Source organism: Microtus ochrogaster, chromosome 21 (assembly GCF_000317375.1).
Source record: "Microtus ochrogaster isolate Prairie Vole_2 chromosome 21, MicOch1.0, whole genome shotgun sequence".
NCBI lineage: Eukaryota > Metazoa > Chordata > Mammalia > Rodentia > Cricetidae > Microtus > Microtus ochrogaster.
In genome coordinates this window covers 4,254,051-4,275,117 of record NC_022022.1, presented here as the reverse complement: position 1 = coordinate 4,275,117, position 21,067 = coordinate 4,254,051, and the positions used below count along the sequence as shown (strand labels likewise).

The window sequence follows — 21,067 nt, the reverse complement described above, 5'->3', positions numbered from 1 at the left end:
AGAGCAGAGGAGGGATGGGAAGAGACTGGGAAAGAATTGGGGAAGAGAGTCGCGTTGGCAGAGGAGAGCAGACAGGTGGGAGAGGACAAATCTTCATATCAAAGGAAACAGGAAGAAGGGTTCAGGTTCTGGCAGGAGGAGACTTGGGAAGACAGCGAAGGCGAGAAGGAAGAGCCAGGTTGGAGTGGGGTCAGGAGGGAGGAGCTGTGTTAGGGAGGCTAGATTCAGAGGAAAGATGGGAATGAGGCTGGCTCCCGGGTATGAGCAGGCCCCTCCCTGTCACAGGACCCTGAGCAGTACTGACTCGGGGCAGCGGGCTCCAGTGAAGTACCCTGTCTGTTGGGGGGGGGGGGGCAGAGGGCAGGGCAGGTGCGGAGGGGAGGGGGGTGAGGTACGATTTCCAGCTGCTCCAGCCTGGCTGCCCCACACTTTCCTCCCAACCTGTTCGGGAATTTTATCTCTGCAGAGTGTGAGGCACCTGTGGAGCACAGGAGGGAGGAACCCCACCTTGCTTGTAAGCTGGCAGTCTAGGGAGAGTGAGTGACAGCTTCCAGCTTCCAGGGCCACCTAGAGGAAGGTCCCTGGGGCCAACACAGGGAGTGCCCCATGCCTCCCTCCCCCTCCCCCATACAGGACTGTCCAGAAATGCAAAGCTTGACAGGGGTGCCAAGTCAGGGAGGAAGCTGAGTGGGGCCAGACAGGATTAGCAGGGAGGTGGGCACGGCACAAAGACTTTCCCCTCCCCCACCCCAGGGAGCCAGGCCACTGGGCCCCATTGACCACCGTGGCAAACGAAAAGTAGGAAGCCTGGCTGCAGGGGACATCTCCTAGCCCTGGCAGAGAGTCAGTCTTGGTCCACAGAAGGCAAAAAGTAACAGAACTGAGTCAAAGGTTAGGGACATTACAGGCAGGGCTAATGGGCTTTCTGGGACAAAAGACTGGCCGTGGGCACTGTGTGGATATAGGAATGGGATGGAGGTCTGGCAATATTTTTTAAAAAGCCTCTTTTGCCAAGGACTCCCTCTCTAGGTGTTTCCCAAATAATGACTGCATGCATGAATGAACCTGTAACTCTGCAGTAGCCAAGGCTACCCCCCCCCCCCCATCAACTGTTCCCTGTTTGTAGAAACAGCATTTCTACAAACCTCTATGAACCACCCTGGGTCTCCTACTGCCTGATTTCCACCCAGACCTGGACGCAAAGAAGAACAGCCAGGAAAGGGGCTCTTTCCTCTGCTGGCTTGTAGTCCAGTGAAGCCCAGAGGTGGCCGGAGAGAGCCTGTTCCTCTTCAACCACCCAGTCCCACACCTCTGCAACTCCTTCATGTTGTCTAGCACAGCCAAGCAACCAAAAGATTGCATTCCCACAGGCATTTAAGTCTGGGTGCAGAATATTTGTGTACTTCAACTGTGCCAGATGCTAGAGGTTTCTGGGTGTCCCCAAAATAGCAAGCTGATCATGACAGATAGTAGCTCTGCTTCAAGACGGCCTTACAATGAAGAAGGGCCCATGGCACACCTAGGGCAGCTGGCTCTTACGTCAAGTGCCAGGAAACAACGCACGTTGCTGACTGAATAAACCCCAAGGCAGGAGAGGGCATGGCGGCTGCTCCAGAGGAAGAGAGCCGTCTGAGACCCAGCTAGATGAAGGGGTGGGAGGAAGGCAGAGTGGCATGGGGAAGTCCTGGAGGCTGAGAGGAGCTGGGCACTTTCAGGACCTGGAAAAGAGCCAGCGCGGCCAAAGGGCAAAGACATGGCACTGCTAAGGGGGCCCAGCTTCTCCTCAAAGGCCAGGCAGTACTAGGGGAAAAAATGGGGCAGGGTGGGAACCAGAAACTGGGGAAGCCCGTGGCTCACCGCCTTGTCAACTGCTGACTGACCCTTCCTTTTCTTCTCTTTACAGAACTTCTGGCTGCAAAGAAGACTCATACTTGTGAGTAGGGGTTTGAGCCAAGAAGGTGGTACTGGGCATGGTGAAACAGTTCAGAAGGCATGAGTGAGAGAAAGGCCCAGGTCTGAACAGAAGTGAAAGAGGCAGGCAAGACTACAAGACCCAAGAGACAAGGGCCAAAGGAAAAGACCTATGGGCCAAGATAGCAAGGAACAAAAAAAGAAGCCCAAAGAGTGTCAAGTAACAAGCAATGTAAAGAAAAGGGGAACCGTGAAAGAGGAGGGCAGTGTGCTGGACAGAGGCGCAGGTCGCTGGGCCAGGGCAGGGAGGAGGTTTAAGGTCGCCCCAGCCTCGGAACTCAGCAGCCACAATGGGAGGCCTAGGAGCGTGCCCAAGGCTTTGTGGTGGCAGAACCAGGTTTGGTGTGTTCATCTCTGTGGTTAACACATTCTGAGGTGTGAGCAAGCCTGGATCGAGACTCTGCAGAACTAGAGAGCAGGCTGCCTGGCCTCTGTAAGAGAGAATGGTCGGGGGCACTGTTTCTTGGGGGTCCTGAAATCCTGAGACTGAAGTCTATGAGTAGGAGCCTGTCCAGAAGGACACCCCAATGGATACTGGAGAGTAAGCATCTTCTCTAGGGCCATTTCAGCACCCCAAGTCCAGCCACAGAGAGACAGGCTATTCCAACACCAAGAGCAGCCACTCCTCCAAATCCTGCCCAGCAACCTGGGAGCACTCTAGAAAAGACTTACACAAGTGTGGTCGTTACACTAGTGTGGTATCCTCATCAGAGGAGGGACCCTCCACACCTCCAGAACATGCTCTTTGTTTGTCCCCCAGTTCCTCTCACTACCAAAGCCATCTGCAGCCTTGTGCTCCAGCATCCCTCCTCCCTGACCTAGGATGCTCCATCTTCCTGGGGGGTCGGGGCTGCTTCCTGAGCCACTCACTAGCCACAGGGCCCCACGGAAACGCTGAGCAGCGCCCTGGGAGGAAAGTGAGTGAGAATGACTAAGGCTAGCTGGGGGAGGGGATCGGGGACCACACGGGGGTGGGGGGCTTTTGGAGCAGTGGGAACTAGGAAAGGCCAAGCCAAGCCTCCAGCCCCGCCTTCTGTCTTTGAGTCCCCACTATGAATGTCCCCATGAGGATCCAGGCTGTCCACCCTCACCAACCCAAAGCGCAGCTCCTAAGCCAGCAGAGAGAGGCTTGTATTAATTGAAGAGCTGGGGGTCCCAGCAAGATTGAAGCTCTCTCAAGGGAGTTGGTCCAGATGTTGAGATCTACTCCCCAACCCCAGGACAAGAAAATAAAAATGATTCCCCCAATGAAATAACCTCAAAAAAAGGGTCTAGGATGAGAAACTTAGGGGGCACACACAGACCAAGAGGGAGTCTAGCAACTAAGGGGTCAGAAGAAGAACCTTCAAGGCTGAGGTACCCCACAGAGCAGACTGGAAAATGAAGGGACCCATCAGTAACAAACCTCACACCAGCAAAACCTACAGAGAAACTCAAGTGCCAGAGCCTGGCCAGCCTGACACATACTCAAAAGCAAACTTGAACCAGAAACACCCCCATGTTCCTCAGTGGATCTGAAGTCACCCTGCCTGACCACTCTACCACTCTCGACTTGCGTGGCCTTGAGCGGGTTACTTAACCTCTCTGTGTCCCCCCCCTCACTTGCCTTTGAAATGGTAGCTGTCACACAAAGTATGTTTGGGGATTACATAATCCACCCAGAACTGAGTCAATTCCCCCCACTCTGAGTTAAGCATATTGTTAAGAGGATGAAGATGGTGGCACTCACTGTCTGTGTTCCAGTCTAGCAGTCTTGCTCCTAAAGGTCCTTTCTGAAGGGCCAACCCATCATATAGTCTTGGGTATTTGCCTAATGGTACTGCCACTGTCATATCCTCAGCCCGTCATGTGGAGGTGGCAGGCGGGTATGCTGAGGGTCAGTAGTCTCCTGATTACACCACACTGGGCATGGCTGTTGACAGTCCACAGGGTCTCAGTGCCACGTGACACTACCCAAGACAGATATTCTGTGACTTACCTCTGGGACATCCCTACCCCTGGTGTCACCTGGTGAAGAGGGCCTGGGGTACTCAGGAAGAGGGGATTTCGAGCCTGGCCTCAGCCCATGAGCTCCACGAAGCTCCCCAGCTAGAACTGCCCTGGTGAGTGGAAACAGCTTTTACCACCACTGTGGCTGTGGTTTTGGAATTTTCCAACGCCCCCTGTGATTGGCTGCCCCGCCCCTCACACCCTGTCCCAGACCCAGATTGGCCACGTGGGGTGCCTGTCATCATACACAGTGCACCTCTGGGGGCCGGGGGGCTGTCACTTGGCCACCTGTGTGGTGCAGAGCTTAAACACCCCCTGCCCAGAAACACTGCAGAGAGCTTTGTTGAGATCTGCGGGCTGGGGCACCTCTGAGAGGGCTTCACCCCGCCTCCACTGCCAGCTGTGTCTGTTCTGGTCTACTCTACTGAGGAGGACAGGGAGCCAAGACCGGAGAGCCTAGGCTCAGTCATGAGAAGTAAGTGAATGGGGCCACCTGGCCACGGGGAAGCCTGGGTCCTACTGAATAGGAGGGTTGTCTTGGAAACTGCCTCCTTGGCAGGGTGTGCCCAGGGTGGTTGGAGTCCCCAGGGAGTTTCTCTCCCTAGGCAGCTTCCTTGGCAGCAGTGGTAAATGAGTTGTTGAGGAGTTCCTGCCGTAAGTTCTGGGAAGACTGAGCATGCCCAGAGTGTCTGGGGCCCCTTGATTCGCAAAAGAGACCAAGACCAAGGGAAGAAGTGCATTACCCAAGAGCTCAGTGTCGGAGCCTGGGAGCTGGTGGAGCTTGGTAGTCATTGAGACTCAACTTAATTCCTAGCTCTTCCTGGTAAAGAGTTTCTTTTTGTGCCTCCAAACACAGGCGCTGCTGTGCCCTGAAGCGGGAGTCACAGTAAACTGAGGTCAGCAGGCAGTGGAGAGTCAGAAATCACCATCAAGCCTCAGAAACGCCAATCTGCCTGACTGCCCACAAACACACACACACACGCACTGGACATGAAGGCTAAGTACACAATTCAGCCAGGGAGTGTATGCTCTGTGTGTGCTTGTGTGTGTTTGTATGCACTTGCATGTGCCTCCGGCTACAGTAGAGATGGAAGCAGAAAGCCCCTGGTCTCTCTCCCGTCCTTGTTTGGAACCTTGGGCTGACAGCTGCTGGGCAGATGTCTGGGGCCCATTTGTCTTCCAGCCAAGCAGTTTGGGCAGTGAGACCACCCTCCACGTTCACGTAAGGGAAGCCAGAAGACCTCTCAGAGTCCAGGGTAAATGAGGAAAAGGGAAGCCAGTGGCCTTGAGGCCATAACCTGAGGACTCAGGCAGCCCCAGCTTCAGCCTGGGGTCTTTCCACAAGCCACAGAAAGGAGGCCATTCTGGGTCCTGGAAAGACCCAGGGACTGAAAGTCTAGTGAGCAGGTTCCAGCACCAGGTCACCTGAAGCAAGCCACTGGGCTCCGGTCTCCAGCCACAAAACCAACTTCACAGTGAAGCCGAACGTAGAGAGTCTCCCAGTTCTAAGAGCTCAGGACCAAAGAGACCCCTTGTCCCCAAAAGAGGCACCCCAAGGGTAAAAGAGAATCTATTCCCCCCCCCATAATATACAAGGAAAGCAGATCGAATTGATATCACTACTTGCATGCGCAGGGTGGGACTACAGTTGGGGGCTGGAGCCTTGGTGAGACAGGAGGACTTGGAGAGTCCTAACAACGGGAGTAGAAGCTGCAGGTTTCGTTCTGGCTTCTTCCCCTCAACTGCAAAAGCTGGCAGACCGGACCTCAAAGAGACAGCCCCAACATGCCAGATCGGCCCTGGGATGTCATGTTTCTGCATACTTCATGCCCAAGCTGGGGACAGAAGTCCCCAACAGTGGCTGAGAGAGACACTTGGGCAACTCTGCATTACACACACACGGAAACACACCGACACACACACACACGGAAACATACACGGACACACACACGCATGCACAATCACACAAATATACCTAAGCTTTCTGACCCTATGGAGTGCCAATTACCACCAGCTTGGAAAGTCAGAGAAGACAGGCCTTGGGACCATCACACACCAAAGAGTAAGGTTAGAGAAACAAGGAGCAGAAGGAACCCAGGAAATGAGTGATGGATTAAAGATCAGGAGGGCTGATATCCAGGTGGAGGAATATCAGGATTGCCATAGAGTAAGATGTCCAGAGACCACTGGGCACAGGTTATAAGGTACAGACACAAGGGATGTGGTAAAGAAACTGGAGGGTGTCTCATAACCAAACAGATCCACTGCCACCACCACCAGACAGGAGTGAGTAGCCCAGCTCCTTACTGTTAGGAGCTGGTCACTGTGGAGTGAGTAATCAGGAGGTCTAAGCGGGAGGTCACAAGTCTGTCACCTTCCTTGAATCCAGTCATTATAATGCAGAACAGTGGGTCATAAAGAACTCCAAGTCCCCAACGTGGGATGCGTGCATGTGTGCGTACGTGCGTGCGTGCGTGCGTGCGTGCGTGCGTGTGTGTGTGTGTGTGTGTGAATAATAGGTGCCACAGAGTGCGTGTGGTGGGCATAGGACAATGTTTGGTAGTTGATTCCTTCCCCTAAAGTTCTGGGGATCGAACTCACGTCATCAGACTTGTGGCTAACGCTTTTACCCACTGAGCCATCTCATGGCTCTGTTTGGTTTTATGTGTTTGTTTGCTTGTTTGTGACCAAGTCTCATAGCTCAGGTTGGTCTTGGGACCAACACCATATAGCTGAGGATGACCGTGAACTTCTGACCTGCCTACCTCTGTTTTCCAGGTGCTAGGATTATAGGAGTATACTGTGAGCCTTGCTCCATCTGGCCTTGCTCCTTCCTCATACCGCTCCTGCACCCTTCTCCTTTCCTTTCTTCTCATTCCTAGCCCAAATCCCACCTGCCTCAGGCTCAAGACTGGAAAGAACTCCCATCTGCCCCATCACAATGAAAATGTGTATCAACTGTTGTCCCTACCTGGGGCTCACTCACTCCTCCCCTGCTCTGTGCTGCTGACTCAAAGCAACAGGGCCAGGGACTTTCCCCCAGCTGAGTGCTCTCTAAGGAAGACAGCCTGGGGTCTCACTCCTGTCCCCATGAATATTTCCTGAGGTCTAATTTCCACTCCTGCTAGTGTGACAACAAGGCCTCTTCCCTGAGACTTCAAGGCTCAAAGAACGGAGATAGGAGATTTCTATTTGGGGGCAGAACAGTAATAAAGAGGGGTGTGGGTGCCCCAGCCAAGTACTTCTGGGTCTGCTGCCTCTGGGAGGCAGCAGAGGTGCCCAGGGGAAGAGCTACTGCCCAGGAGACGGGGGAGATGCTGAGTATGGTTCCCAGTCCTCAGAGCTTCCTCCTGGTGATTCATCCCCTCCCCCATTCGTGGCTTGTTTTCTTTGAGTTCTTTTATTTCCCCTCCTTTCTCCTGTCCCAGACTGTGGGGGTGGCGGGGGCAGCAAGAAGGGGTTTCGAGTGGCTGGCTAGCTTTCATGGCTTTGCAAAAACCCGTCTCTCCCTCGCCCACCTGAGTCTTAGCGTCACTAGTTTTTCAGTTCTGGGATCAGGTATGTCAGTAAAAAATTCTCATGAGGGCTTGCCCGGGCTGGGGGTATGCCCACCAGGTAGATCAGTGGTTCCTGGCCCTGTGGTGGCAACCACCACCTTGGTTTCCAGCAGAAACTAGAGGAACTGAGAGCTAAGAAAGGAGGGAGGCTGATGACAGGCTGCGGTACACAGGGGACGGCTGGCTGGAGCTGTGGTCTCGGTGGAGAGAGAGAAGGGGCCTAAGCGAAGAGAAGCATTCCTCTTTCTCACCCAGCCATTCATTCATTCATTTCTGCAAAGAAAGGTCCAACAAGAAATAACCTGATTCATACCCTAAATGAGCTGTGGACTTCCAGAGGGCGCTGGGCCATGAGCTCTGTCCAGGTGCACAGGCTTTCTGACTTTGGCTCTAGAGAAGCAGATAAAGGGTACAGGAGCCAGCCAAGACCACTGATGAAAGTTGGGCCCAGGGAATGGTCTCATCCATCCATCCATCCATCCATCCATCCATCCATCCATCCTCTGTCTACCTCTCTTTGTATCTATCTATCATCTATCTACCTCTCTATTTTTGTATCTATCATCTATCTACCTCTCTATCTTTGTATCTATCATCTATCTACCTCTCTATCTTTGTATGTATCTATCTATCTACCTCCCTATCTTTGTACTAGGCATGAGTCCTTGCTCCTCACCTAACCCATCATCACCCTCATTTCACACTTGTTCACCTTGCAGCCAGTGACCTTGGTCCATCCCACTCTCCTGGTATACTTGGGCATCTCATCCTCCAAGTGGATACAGCTTAATGATTGAGGACTCTGTCTCCAGTTACCAAGACCCAACTGTAAACTCCTTGATTGTCCTTTGCCTGTATAGGCTTGGTCTGGTCACTTGCTAGGCCTTGGTTTTTTTGAGCTGTAGATGGGGACACTATTAGTGGACCCTGCTCTACAGAATTGTTGTGACCACTAAAAGTATACGTAAAGAATCCCAAGGACGGTGTGGTGGTTCAGCCACTACACTAAGAGAATCTTGCCATGAGATCTTGGCAGCTGGAGTTCAGTCTCTAGAAGCCACACGAAGGTGAAAGGAAAGAACTGACACCACAGGGCCTCCTCTGACCGCCAGGTGTAAGTTGCAGCATGTGTGCCCACATGTATAGATAGCGTGCACGCATGCAGTGTAGTAATCCATGAAGACGTTTTGAAAAGAAAGCTCAGTGTGATGGTTCGCTTCTCTAACCCCAGCACTCAGGAGGCTGGAACAGGAATCCTGCATTCCAGGCCAGCCTGAGCACACGGTGAAACCCCGCCTAGATGGGAGAGGAAAGCAGTGAGGCTGCTCAAAGGATAAAGCGTCTTCAGCCCCCAGAGCCCACATGGCAGAAGGAAAGCACCAACCCCTATAAGCTGTCCGCTGACCTCCACACATTCATTGTGGCATGTGGCCCATGTGCATGCACAACCGATAAATAGATGTAATAATCATTTAAAAAGGGGGACTGGAGAGATGGCTCAGAGGCTAAGAGCACAGACTGCTCTTCCAGAGGTCCTGAGTTCAATCCCCAGCACCCACATGGTGGCTCACAACCATCTGTAATTTAATCTGATTCCCTCTTCTGGTATGCAGACCAAACACTGTACAAATGATAAATAAATAATTTTTAAAAATAATAAAATAATTAAAAAAAACAAGTCTGGGAAAATAGACCAGTTCATAAAGTGCTTGTTTTACATGCATGAGACCTTGGGTACTGTCCCCAGCACCGCACACGCACACACACACACACACAAGCCTGGCATACACTAAGAATTCCAATAGTGCTTACGTCTTTCGTTATTATTCCTCCTTACTCAGTATCAATTGGACAACAGGAAGAGAAGAACAGAAAAGAGAACCGTAGCATGCCTCTGCCTGAACCATTCCTTCCCTGCAACTGGGGCTTCTGGAGTGAGAACCCCCTGGGTTGCAGCCCCTCTCTGTTCCTACCACTTCCTCTCTGTGGCTAGGCACCTGGTCAGGACCCAGGGCCCAGCTCTGGATAAAGTCAGAAAGCACTATCAGTGAATCTTGCAGCTGTGAGCAGGGTGAGATTAGAGGAGGTGGGAGGCAGAGGTCCTTGCCTCTGCCTTGTTTCTCCTTGTAAGAGGTTCTAAGATGCTCCCTGGGGGGGGATGCTCCCTGGGGGTGCTCCCAGGGCTGAAGCAGTCTAAAGGAGAGTCACCTTTGCTTTCCAGGGCTGCATCATAGTTATAGTTCTCACATTACCTTAGTAGGGCAGACACAGGGGAAAACCTGGTGAATTGAAGAATGGGCTTGGGAAGATCATCAAACTGACCTTGACCCCTTGGGAAGAACAGCCTCCAGGGGAACCAAAATCTTGCTGTTTCAAGTCTAGTATGAAGGCAAAGAAGCAACCACCCAGCAGCTTGTTAAAGTACAGACTCTCCTGAGCCCCGCCTCGGGCTGCTTGAACAAAGACGCACTTTTGTTTCGTGTACCGGGCTATAGCACTCAGAACATCACGAATACGAGGCTAGTTCACTACAGAGTTCCGTCTGCAGCCCAGTCCCACATTTCAACAGGACCTCTAGGTTGCTCGGTCATCACTAGCCTGCACCAGCCATTTTCGCTTTTGTGAGAATGGAGCTCAGAGGGTTTTGTTGAAACAGGGTCCCAAACTATTCCCCAGGCTAGCCTAAAAGGCATGGTAACCCTCCTGCCCCAGCCTCTCTGACAGCTGAGGTTTCCCAACTTCAAGGTTTTCATTTGATAACCTTCAGGAGGAGGGTGCAATGAGAAGCAGCCGGTAACACACAGAAAGCCTAAGAAAACAGCTAAGAGGTGTTTGGTTGCGGTGGGAGCCATGGTGCAGGAGCTGGCCTGCAGGTTCCTGACCTTTGATTGGCTCCAGTTCCTGGCACCACTGGGCCCTGAGATGGTAAGTTCCTGGCAGACTAGACTCCCAGGCAACAGTTTGAGTAATCTTGTGATTACTCAGCTCCCCCTCCCCAAACTGGGTTCCCATGGCTTGCTGTTCAGATACTGGCTCACCCTGTGAGTCTTAAAGGGTTAGTTGTTAGTTGTGGAAGGTGTTTCTCAGCTCCTCCCACCAGCTCCCTACCAGCCCTTCCCCTCCTTCTTTCCCCAGATCTCACACACACACACACACACACACACACACACACACCCCACGCACGCACACACAATGCTGGTACTTTTTTTGATATTTAAGTGTTTAGGGTAGATGGTACTGAAAGGAGGGGAGGTATAGGGGAAGGCGTACCAGAGAAAGACCAGAACCCTGGTAGTGTGGAGGGTCAGGCACAGGGCTAGGACACAAGAGGGGTTTCCCTCTCTTCCTGTTGTCTTTCCCCTGCTATAACTGACTCTGTGTGCTTGTCTCATTGTGGACCACTGCCTTGAGGAAGACAGAAGAGGGGATGGGCTAGTAGCGGGGGTCCAGGACTCCCACAGCCCCCAAATCTCCCTTAACCATCCAAATCTCTGAAGACAGGCAGGGTCTTAGTCACACTGTGGTAAGTAAGGTCCCTGGGCTAGGACCAACAGTGGGTCAGGTATGGGACAGGGAGGTGTGACTGGGGTCATCCATGCGGTCAGTGCACACACGCACACGGATGTGGCTCTTGGAGAAGGGAAGAGGTAGGGAGGACTGTGGTTGCCTGCTGGGCCAGGGCCTGAGTTCCCACTGTGGCTTGGCCTAATCTCCCTACCACTTGCTTTTCTAGGTGACCTATGTTGGTTCCCCCCCCCCCTTCTGGTCTTAGGGCCACTAAAGAAAGACATACCACAGTACATAGAGGAGAAGGTGTTGGGCGGGAGCAAAGCCTGTGGGCCAGAGTGCTTCGGCCAGCCTGCCATGACCATGGACTTGCTTTATATCAGACAGCAATAACCAGCAAGCGTTCTGCCCCTCCACGGTGTCTCCTAGAACTGTACGACCTACATGACAGGCAATGTTACTTTCGCCCTCACTTGCTGCCAAGGGAACCGAGTCTGAGAGTGCTATTAGTGACTGGAAGTGTGTGCCCCCACACTTTCCACCCCTCTTCCAGGCACCCAGGTTCCCTCCTGCTCTCTCTTTCCCCCCAAGCATTAAAACCAGCTTGTAACTTACAGGAAACAATCTGAAAAGTGTGCTTTGCCGTCTGGTGGCCGCAGCTTACTGTGCAGTTGGCGGGTGGCAAGTGTGTCTAGGGGTGGGACAAAGAACTGAGTCAGACACTCATGTGGCCCTTTCAGCTGCTTAATCTGACCCAGCTCTCGGCTGGTTTGAGAAGATCATGGTTTAAGGATGATGGAATATTTTGGGAAGTGATGGGCACATCACGGTCTACCTCCTTCTCTCGCATCAGCAGGCCTATGTGTGGTTTTGTTTTTTTTGAAACGAGTCTTGCATAGTCCAGGCTACCCTGGAACTCACTGTCTATCCAAGGATAATTTAGAGCTCCTGATCCTCTGGGCCTCCATCTCTTAAGTGCTGGGATTACAGGGATGTGCAACCCTGTACAGGCTATGAGTTCACATAGGGGTGAATTTGTTCCCTGTAAGGTCCTCCCTCTGTCCATAGAGTGGGGGATGTGTCACAGATGAGAAGGGGCTTTACTGTAGACCATTTTTCTGGCCTGCTCCAGCTCTAGCCTCTCCATTTGGGGAAAACCAGAGATCACCAACCCACCCACCCACTGAGTTCTTAGCTTCTGGAAATATCTGGAATGGCTGGGGCTCCAAGCTTCACCCAGTTGCTGTCCCTTCTCTCCCCATCCCCCCCCCAAAAGTTGCAGATTGAATGTGGGCTTCATGTATGTTGCTATACCACAGAGTTAAGTCCCCAGCCTTTCTAGCTCTTTGGTTTGGTTTGGTCTGTTTTTGTTTGTTTTTCCAGACAGGGTTTCTCTGTGTAACAGCCCTGGAAGTCCTGGAACTCCCTTTGTAGACCAGGCTGGCCTTGAACTCACAAAGATCCCCTTGCCTCTGCCTCCCTAGTGCTGCTATTAAAAGTGTATGCCACCACACTGGAAGACGGCCTCTTGATGTCCTTTAAAATGCTGCAGAAAACTGTAGGCACTGGCAGTGACAGGACAAAGGAAATCCGCCTGGGAGGAGCAGCCACGCAGAGGGTGACCAACAGAGCTTAGAATGACTTCGGTGGGAGGGAAAACTTGGCTTTTTGGTTTGGTTTGGGTTTTTGGATTTTGTTTGTTTTTGGTTTTTCAAACCAGGCTCGCTATCTCTCTCTCTCTCTCTCTCTCTCTCTCTCTCTCTCTCTCTCTCTCTCTCTCCTGATTTTTCAAAACAGTGTTTCTCTGTGTAGTCTTGGCTGTCCTGGAACTAGCTCTGTAGACCAGGTTGGCCTCAAACTCAAAAGATCTGTTTCCTCTGCCTCCCAAATGCCGTCGTGCACCACCATCACCTGGGAAAAAACTTGGGTTTTAGTGTCCAGTAAGCAACATCTGCCTAACAAATGTGCACATGTGCACTGGTACAGAGTGTTTGGATCTACAGGTCATGTACACTTTCCTTTCCTTTCTTTTCTTTTCTTTTTTCTTTCTTTCTTTTTTTCTTGAGATAAGGTCTCAGTATGTAGCCAAGGTTAGCCTGGATCTTGATATGTAGACCAGGCTGGCCTTGAACTCACAAAGATCCCCCTGCCTCTGCCTTCCTAGTGTTGGAATCTAAGGCATTTGCCATCACGACCAACAAGCCACATGTGCTTTTCATCTGTGTACACACACAAGTGTGCCTTCAAACATGTCAACACATGTGAACAGTTCAGGAGGGTGGGATTGTAGACATGCCACTCAAGCAAACTAGCTGTGTGAGCCTGAGCAAACTAGTTGTTCATCTGCGAAGGGAACGGGTGAATGAGGTGCTTTTAATCTCAGCCAATTTTAACAGTCACGGTCTGTGCTCACACAGATGGACACAGATGCATTCCTTCATCCTCTTACACGCTTGTATACCAAATACTACATCATGTTGGTTCTCGGGCCAAAGCCTGGAAACCTTATTTGGGCTCTTGGACAATCAGCAAAGCTGGGTTGAGCTTCTCCAGGCTCCATCCCTGCTTCTTCCTAGTCTCTCTGTACCCCCACTACATTGGTCCCCCTCAGTTCCTGTTCCTGTGTGGCCTTCCCTCTCTTCCAAGAGTGACTGACATCTCTGTCTAGTGCCCAGTGACTGGTGTACCTCATCTTCCTGCTATGCCCCATCCTCTGTTCATGGGAGTGAAACCTCAGAAGAGGGAGTGGGCACAAAGGCAGCCCCTTGGGCGGGAAGCAGGTGTTACAAAGCTGTAAGGACTCCTCTGGCTCTCTACAGGATGGGGGTGGGGGACACTGGGGATATTCAACTTGAAGGGATAAGCAGGTGGCCTCTTTGCAGCTGCTTACAGCCTCAGTAAAAGCTGATACAACTCCCAGATGCTTTGTGAACAAAACCCAGCCTCCTCAGACCCTTTGCTGAGAAGCATTTAGCACTTTGCTTCCCCTTCTCTAATGCAAGAGGGCATGGTGGGGCTCCCTGGAGAAATGGGGAAGCACCAGACACCTGCAACAGCACCCCAGGCTCATGGTAGTGGAATCCAGAAAAATATCCCGGGCTAACATCTCTCTCCCTCTCTCCCAGCACAAATTGAAGTAATACCTTGCAAGATCTGTGGGGATAAGTCATCTGGGATCCACTACGGGGTCATCACCTGTGAGGGGTGCAAGGTGAGTCGCAGGCAGCGGGCTGCAGATGCACACTTGGTGAGGGTCCTGAACGTGAGGAAGCAGGAGGACCTTGTCTTGGTGTGAGAAAGTGACCACAGCGTCAATCACAACTCTACAGTCGGGGTTGTGGGACCTTTGGTGGGTTTCTAGATGTGGAAAGTCCTGAGGCCGGTGCACGGGAGTTAGAGGTCCCAGGACCACCTTGACCTTGACCTGGATGAGATAAGCAACCTCTGTTCCCCAGGGCTTCTTTCGCCGCAGCCAACAGTGCAATGTGGCCTACTCCTGCACCCGTCAGCAGAACTGCCCCATTGACCGCACCAGCCGCAACCGATGCCAACACTGCCGCCTGCAGAAGTGCCTGGCTCTGGGCATGTCCCGAGATGGTGAGGATGGGGGGCGGGGAGCAGGCCCCAAGAGTCCCTGCACTCTCCAGAGGCATCCTGGCTCTTGTCAGACAGAGTTGGCTTGCGAAAACACCCTGCCTGGGGTCTCTCACCGTTCTTCCGCCCTTAGCCCTTTGTCCCATCTTTTTGAACGTCCTCGAGGCTCTTCAGAGTCTCAGCTCCAGGCTCTGCGCCAGAAACCCTTTACCAGAGGCCTATCACTCGTGTCTCTTCTTCCTCTAATGAATTCTCTTCGTTCTGCCTTCTCCTAGCCTAGTTCCCATCCACTTTTCACGTTGTCGTCTCTTGCCCTGTCACCTGAGTTTAGCTCCAGCTCCCTCCTGAACCCTGTGACTGGGAACACCATCAGAGTTAGCCTGAGAATGACCCAGAAGGTGGGGGTGGAGTGTGGTGTTCCTAGGGTCTTATCCACCCTCCTCACCCACCGTCCTCACCGCAGAAGGCGCCCTGGGTGGGGGTGGGGGGGTGGCATGAGGTGAGGAGGAGCTAGAAGGAGCATGTCAGCACTTTTCAGTGCTCAAAATAACAAAGCGAAAGGAAACATGCAGGGGTGCAGAGGGGCAGGCGGGGCCAAGGGCTGTGCCCCCACACCTGGGAGGGGTTGGGGGAGCGAAAAGGCAGGAAAGAGAGAGAGAAGAGGATGTTCAGAAGAAGCCGCGGAGCCTGGGTTGGGCTGTGGTGAGTATCTAGGTCACCAGGGAGCCTGCAGGCCTGACCACAGGGAGACCTGTGTTCACAGCCCTTCTCTTCCTCCAGCCCTCCCAGACAGGCACGCTGACCCCAATACAGCCTGAGGCCCCCTATTCAACCCCCACCTCAGCCCCAGTCTCCAGAGACCAGAATCCCAAGCCCAAGCTCATTGCTGGGTTTCTGTCACTATTAGCATTTAGTTTAGGGCTCAAATATTTTCCTAGGGAAATGGAAATGCCAGTAGGGCAGATCCTAACTGGAACAGAACCAGTTGTGGGAGGAGCCTGGAGCCTAAGCTTCCAAAGAGAAAGTTCACAGACAAGCGGGAGAATTTACTTAGGATCCAATTTGTGTGCCTGTTGACCCTGCCCTGTACTGTGTTCCCCTGCCTGCCACCTGTACTGATTCTGAACCTTCTTCAGCTGTTAAGTTCGGCCGAATGTCCAAGAAGCAGAGGGACAGTCTCCATGCAGAAGTGCAGAAACAGCTGCAGCAGCAACAGCAACAACAGGAACAAGTGGCCAAGACTCCTCCAGCAGAGGGCCATGGCGCAGATACCCTTACATATACTTTGGGGCTCCCAGATGGACAGCTACCACTGGGTGCCTCACCTGACCTGCCTGAGGCCTCTGCTTGTCCCCCTGGCCTCCTGAGAGCCTCAGGCTCTGGGCCCCCATATTCCAACAACTTGGCCAAAACAGAGGTCCAAGGAGCCTCCTGCCACCTTGAGTATAGCCCAGAGCAAGGCAAAGCTGAAGGCAGAAACAGCGTCTACAGCACAGACAGCCAGCTTACTTCTGAAAGACGTGGACTTCATTTCGAGGAAGCCAGGCATCCCGAGCTTGGGGAACCAGAACAGGGTCCAGACAGCAACTGCAGTCCCAGTTTCTGCAGCGCCCCAGAGGCACCGTATGCCTCTCTGACAGACATAGGTGAGCATCGGGGAAGGGAAATGGGCACTGAAGATGAGGGAAGAACTTCCCCTAGCGCCCTTGTAACCAAACATTAGTCCTAAGGAACTGGGGGATTCTGGACCAAGAGTCAAGGGAGGAGCTAGAGCAGGTGGACCAGGGAGAGCCTCTTTGTGAGAGTCGGGGTGGGAACTGGCTGAGATCTAGCCGTGCCTTCCTCTTCCGGCCCCCAGAGTACCTGGTACAGAATGTCTGCAAGTCCTACCGAGAGACATGCCAGCTGCGGCTGGAGGACCTGCTACGGCAACGCACCAACCTCTTCTCCAGAGAGGAGGTGACCAGCTACCAGAGGAAGGTGAGGGCAGGAGACACGAGGGAAGGGAGGGCATCACCCCCACCACCACTGGGAGAGCCCAGAGATGGGTACTTGCACAGGTGTGGGAGCAGTAGGGTATCACAGACAGGCTGGCCCACAGGTGTGTTCTCTATGCCCTAGCAGCTAAATGAGAAGGTTTCCCTAGCTCCCGACTATGGAAAATTTACCCAGCTAGCAACCTGCCTCCTCTTCCATCCAGACCTTGCCACAATGCCTTTTGTGCTCCACCAGCAACTGACACTAATAAGTACCTAAGGGCCATTTATTGGATAGCCTTCCTTCTAGTCAGTGTAACAGAAGCTTTGATGAAGTACGTCCAACTTGTAGCTGTGAGCTGCATGTGTCCAAAGATAGTGATTAATGTGGCCCAATACACAATCATGGGGGGTTTTTGTTTGCTTGCTTTTTTTTTTGTCTTTGTTTTTGTTTTTTGTTTTTTTCTGAGTCAAGATTTTTCTGAGTAGCCCTGGCTGTCCTGGAACTCACTTTGTAGACCAGGCTGGTCTTGAACTCCGCCTGCTTCTACCTCCCTAGTGCTGGGACTAAAGGTGTGTGCCATACCTGGCTTTAAAAAACATGAGATTTTTAAAAACTTGATTCCCAGGTGTGAACTTTGTAGCTAGCCACATCGTATCGCCGTGTCAAAGGTTAGACATACCTGGGAGATCATCCTCAGCCCTTCTGTCAGCTGGCCTCTGAGAATAGTGTTTACATTAAGGTAGAGGCACTCAGGGTCACAAAGAGATAGAACCAGTCAAGCTCCAATCCGAGGGCTCTCCGGTATCTGCTGTCCCTTCTGCACCACGCTGACAACACCAGGTTACCTCCTCTGTCCCTGCAGTCCATGTGGGAGATGTGGGAGCGTTGTGCCCACCACCTCACTGAGGCCATTCAGTATGTGGTGGAGTTTGCCAAGCGGCTCTCGGGCTTCATGGAGCTCTGCCAGAATGACCAGATCATACTACTGAAAGCAGGTGCCCTGGGATGGTCGGGCCCAGGGATGGGGGGAGAGTATGGGCGGGGGACGGAAGCAGAATGAGCCTGGGAGATGAAGCCAGGGGTGGAAAAAAAAAATGGATACTGGAGAGTCAGTTCCTGGCTTTCCTGGCTTTGCGTGACTCTGCCCTCCCATCACCCCCCCTTCCAGGAGCGATGGAAGTCGTGCTCGTGAGGATGTGCCGGGCCTACAACGCTGACAACCACACAGTCTTCTTTGAAGGCAAATATGGCGGCGTGGAGCTGTTCCGAGCCTTGGGTGAGGGGCAGGGAGAAATGAGAAGTTCCTGATGCCAGTCTTCTCTAAAGTCCCTCTACAGGGCTGAGGCTCCCTCTGCTCTAAATGCCCAAAGGGTGGTGCCCTTGAGAACCAGTTTCCACGCTTACTCTCTCCATCTCCACCCCGGCAGGCTGCAGCGAGCTTATCAGTTCCATATTCGACTTTTCCCACTTCCTCAGTGCCTTGCGGTTCTCTGAGGATGAGATCGCCCTCTACACGTCCCTGGTTCTCATCAATGCCAGTGAGTGTGGCTGGGCCCGGGGAAGGACACTCTGGTGGCTAGGACACAGCAGTGAGTGGAAAGCCTAGGCCTTTGGGTGTGGCTATCCAGAAAACCTAGGAAAGTGGGCCTGCCGCTCTGTGCTTGTTAAATAGCAGTACAAGTCTTCCAGTTCTGCAAATGGCCTCAAACCAGAAGCAAAACTTTATAGATGACTTCAGGGTATTTGAGGAAACAAAGCCAGAGGTCTTTTAGGAGTTGAAAGAGAGCCACAGACAACTTTAGAGGCCTTGGTGGCCACCTGGACAACTTCAGGAGGTCAGCTGAGCCACTCTCGTAGGTATGGGAAAGCTCCCTTCCAACATTTTACCTCCGTGACAGAAACCTAGTGCCTGACATTGAGCAGGTGAAAGAGCAGGTTACCAGGGAAGAGGTAGCTTGGAGTTGGAAGACTAACAGTCCCCACCCATTTCATCACCAAAGGTTCCCTAGTAGTTAACTAGACAGGCCCAGCGTCTCATCTCTGCTGCTATCAAACCAACACGCACACACAGGCACATGCACACACACTCACACGCACACACACACGCACTCAGCTGGGAGGGCCTCTCCAAAAAGATACGTGACACCATTTTGCTGGGCAGGACTGTGTGTGATTTTTCTGTTTCACTCTGGTCCCATCCCTTCCTTCAGACCGGCCTGGGCTCCAAGAGAAAAGGAGAGTGGAGCATCTGCAATACAGTCTGGAGCTGGCCTTCCATCATCATCTCTGCAAGACCCATCGCCAAGGCCTCCTAGCCAAGGTAGGAAAGGTCCCTAGGAGAGAAGAGAGCAGACCCGGTGCCAGTTCTGTGCTCTCGGGGCCAGGGTCTTCAGGAGCAGAGGAGGGAGTGCCGAGGTGCTGTGTTACCGCAGAGTTTGCAATAGCAGCAGGACTGTGGGAACAACTGGTTCCAGGTGCAAAGAGGCAGAAAGTTAGCATGGAGTTGTGAGAGACCTCCAGGGAACAATTGGGTTTAATATAGCCCACACTTCCCCAGCATCTGCTTACACAGAGCACTGTGGAAAGATACAGAGATGCCACCTCACTAAGGTATTTCAGTCGGGTATAAAGAGATGCCATGCCTTCTGAAATAACTCTAATATGAAGTAGAATGTGTGGTATTTCATAATGAGATTTAAAAGTGCTTTTGATGATAGGTCTCTTACCCTTAAGGCAGCCCAGTTATAAATAGGCAGGTGTTAAAATCTTCCTGTAACAATAAAGTGATTTCAGTGGCTTATATTAATTGATAACACGAATCTTAATCGCAGTGCTCTTTCGACAATTTCCCTGAAGTCCCTATTCAATATTATAAAAACTCTTGAAAGCACAGCATTGGTGGTGTGTGTCTGTAAAGCAGCACTCACGAGGATGAAGGAAACAAGGGAAACAGGAATTCAAGGTCATCCTCAGTTATAAAGAGTTTGAGGCCCGCCTGGACTACACGAAACTCCCCTCTAAAAATGGGAGAACTTCTGGAAAAAATTATAGTGTATATAGGAGTTTAAAACAATTTAAGAGACTGGTGAGGTGGCCTGATGGATAAAGACACTTGCCACAAAGCCTATGATGACCTGAGTTTGATCCCTGGGACCCACATGATGAAAACGAAATTCTTAACGCCTGCAAGTTGATCTCTGACACACACACACACATAAATGAAAAATGTAAAACTTCTCCACAACGTGAGGGTAAAGCGAGTAGAACCTAAGTACTACCTTACAAAGGCGAATCAAGCATGAAAGATACAGGTTTGAACAAACATCCATGAGGACAGAGCAGGGATCCAGGCTTAGGAAAGGAGATGAATGGAACTCTAAGGAGGTCAAATAGTATGTGGAGGGAGGATGGGTCATGGCATGTATTTTCGTGTGTGTGTGTGTGTGTGTGTGTGTGTGTGTGTGTGTGACCATGTGCACGTGGTGCCCATGCAGAAGAGGATGTGTATGTATGCCTGTAGAGGCCAGATAACGTAGGCTAGCATTCCTCGCTGGTGCCATCTATAGGTTTCATTCATTCATTCATTCACCTATTCAGTTACTCATTTTGAGGCAGGGTCTCTCTCTGGCCTGCTCTGTGGTTGACCTAGGACTGCTGAGAGGTCCCAGAGATCTGCTGTCTCTTTCTCTCAAATGTGGAGATTACAAGCATGAACTACCTTGCCCAGCTTTCTTTTCCCCCCTTTTTTCTTTCTCTTTTCTTTTTTGTTTGTTTTTTTTTATTTTTTTAAAGATGTATTTATTATTCCTTCCATGTGTGCCCGCATGCCAGAAGGGGGCGCCAGGTCTCATTATAGATGGTTGTGAGCCACCATGTGGTTGCTGGGAATTGAACTCAGGACCTCTGAAAGAGCAGTTAGTGCTCTTAACCACTGAGCCATCTCTCCAGCCCTGTTTTTTTTGTTTTTGTGTTTGTTTCACAACAAGTTTTTTTGCATTGCCCTGGCTACCCTGGAACATGCTTCATAGACCAGGCTGGCCTCGAACTCACAGATCAGCCCTCCTCAGCATCCCCAGTACTGGGATTAAAGGAATGTACCTCCACACCCAGCTTTCGCCCGGTTTCCTTTCTGTGGGTTCTGGAACCTTTCAGGTCCTCATGCTCGAAGGCCTGCACTTTATTGACTGAGCTGTGTCCCCAGCTCTCATGGTACTTTTCGGTAAATGTGAGGCCAGGCTGGGGAAGACTGGTGAAGCAGGAGAGGACAGAAGGTGGGCCTGGAAACTGTGAGGATCAGGAACTGCGAAGACTCTCAGTGCCATAGGAAGAGTGAAGGTTTTGCTTCTAGGCAATGGGGAGCCCCGACAACTAGAGCCATGCAATGGGGAACCCCGACAACTAGAACCATGCAATGGGTAACCCCGACAACTAGAACCATGCAATGGGGAGCCCCGATGACTAGAACCATG

The 21,067-nt window shown here is 51.9% G+C and overlaps 1 protein-coding gene across 1 annotated transcript in view; it reads left to right on the top strand.

The window, feature by feature from the left end:
* Positions 1-1,599: 1,599 nt before the first annotated feature.
* Rorc (RAR related orphan receptor C) overlaps positions 1,600-21,067 on the top strand; it is a 24,103-nt gene continuing 4,635 nt past the window's right edge. The window contains exons 1-10 of the mRNA XM_013349840.2: positions 1,600-1,627; positions 1,904-1,933; positions 14,150-14,235; positions 14,480-14,621; positions 15,755-16,264; positions 16,477-16,598; positions 17,461-17,593; positions 17,767-17,874; positions 18,026-18,136; positions 18,809-18,918. Coding sequence (XP_013205294.1) covers positions 1,600-1,627; positions 1,904-1,933; positions 14,150-14,235; positions 14,480-14,621; positions 15,755-16,264; positions 16,477-16,598; positions 17,461-17,593; positions 17,767-17,874; positions 18,026-18,136; positions 18,809-18,918 — 1,380 coding nt within the window. The remainder of the gene's footprint in view (positions 1,628-1,903; positions 1,934-14,149; positions 14,236-14,479; positions 14,622-15,754; positions 16,265-16,476; positions 16,599-17,460; positions 17,594-17,766; positions 17,875-18,025; positions 18,137-18,808; positions 18,919-21,067) is intronic.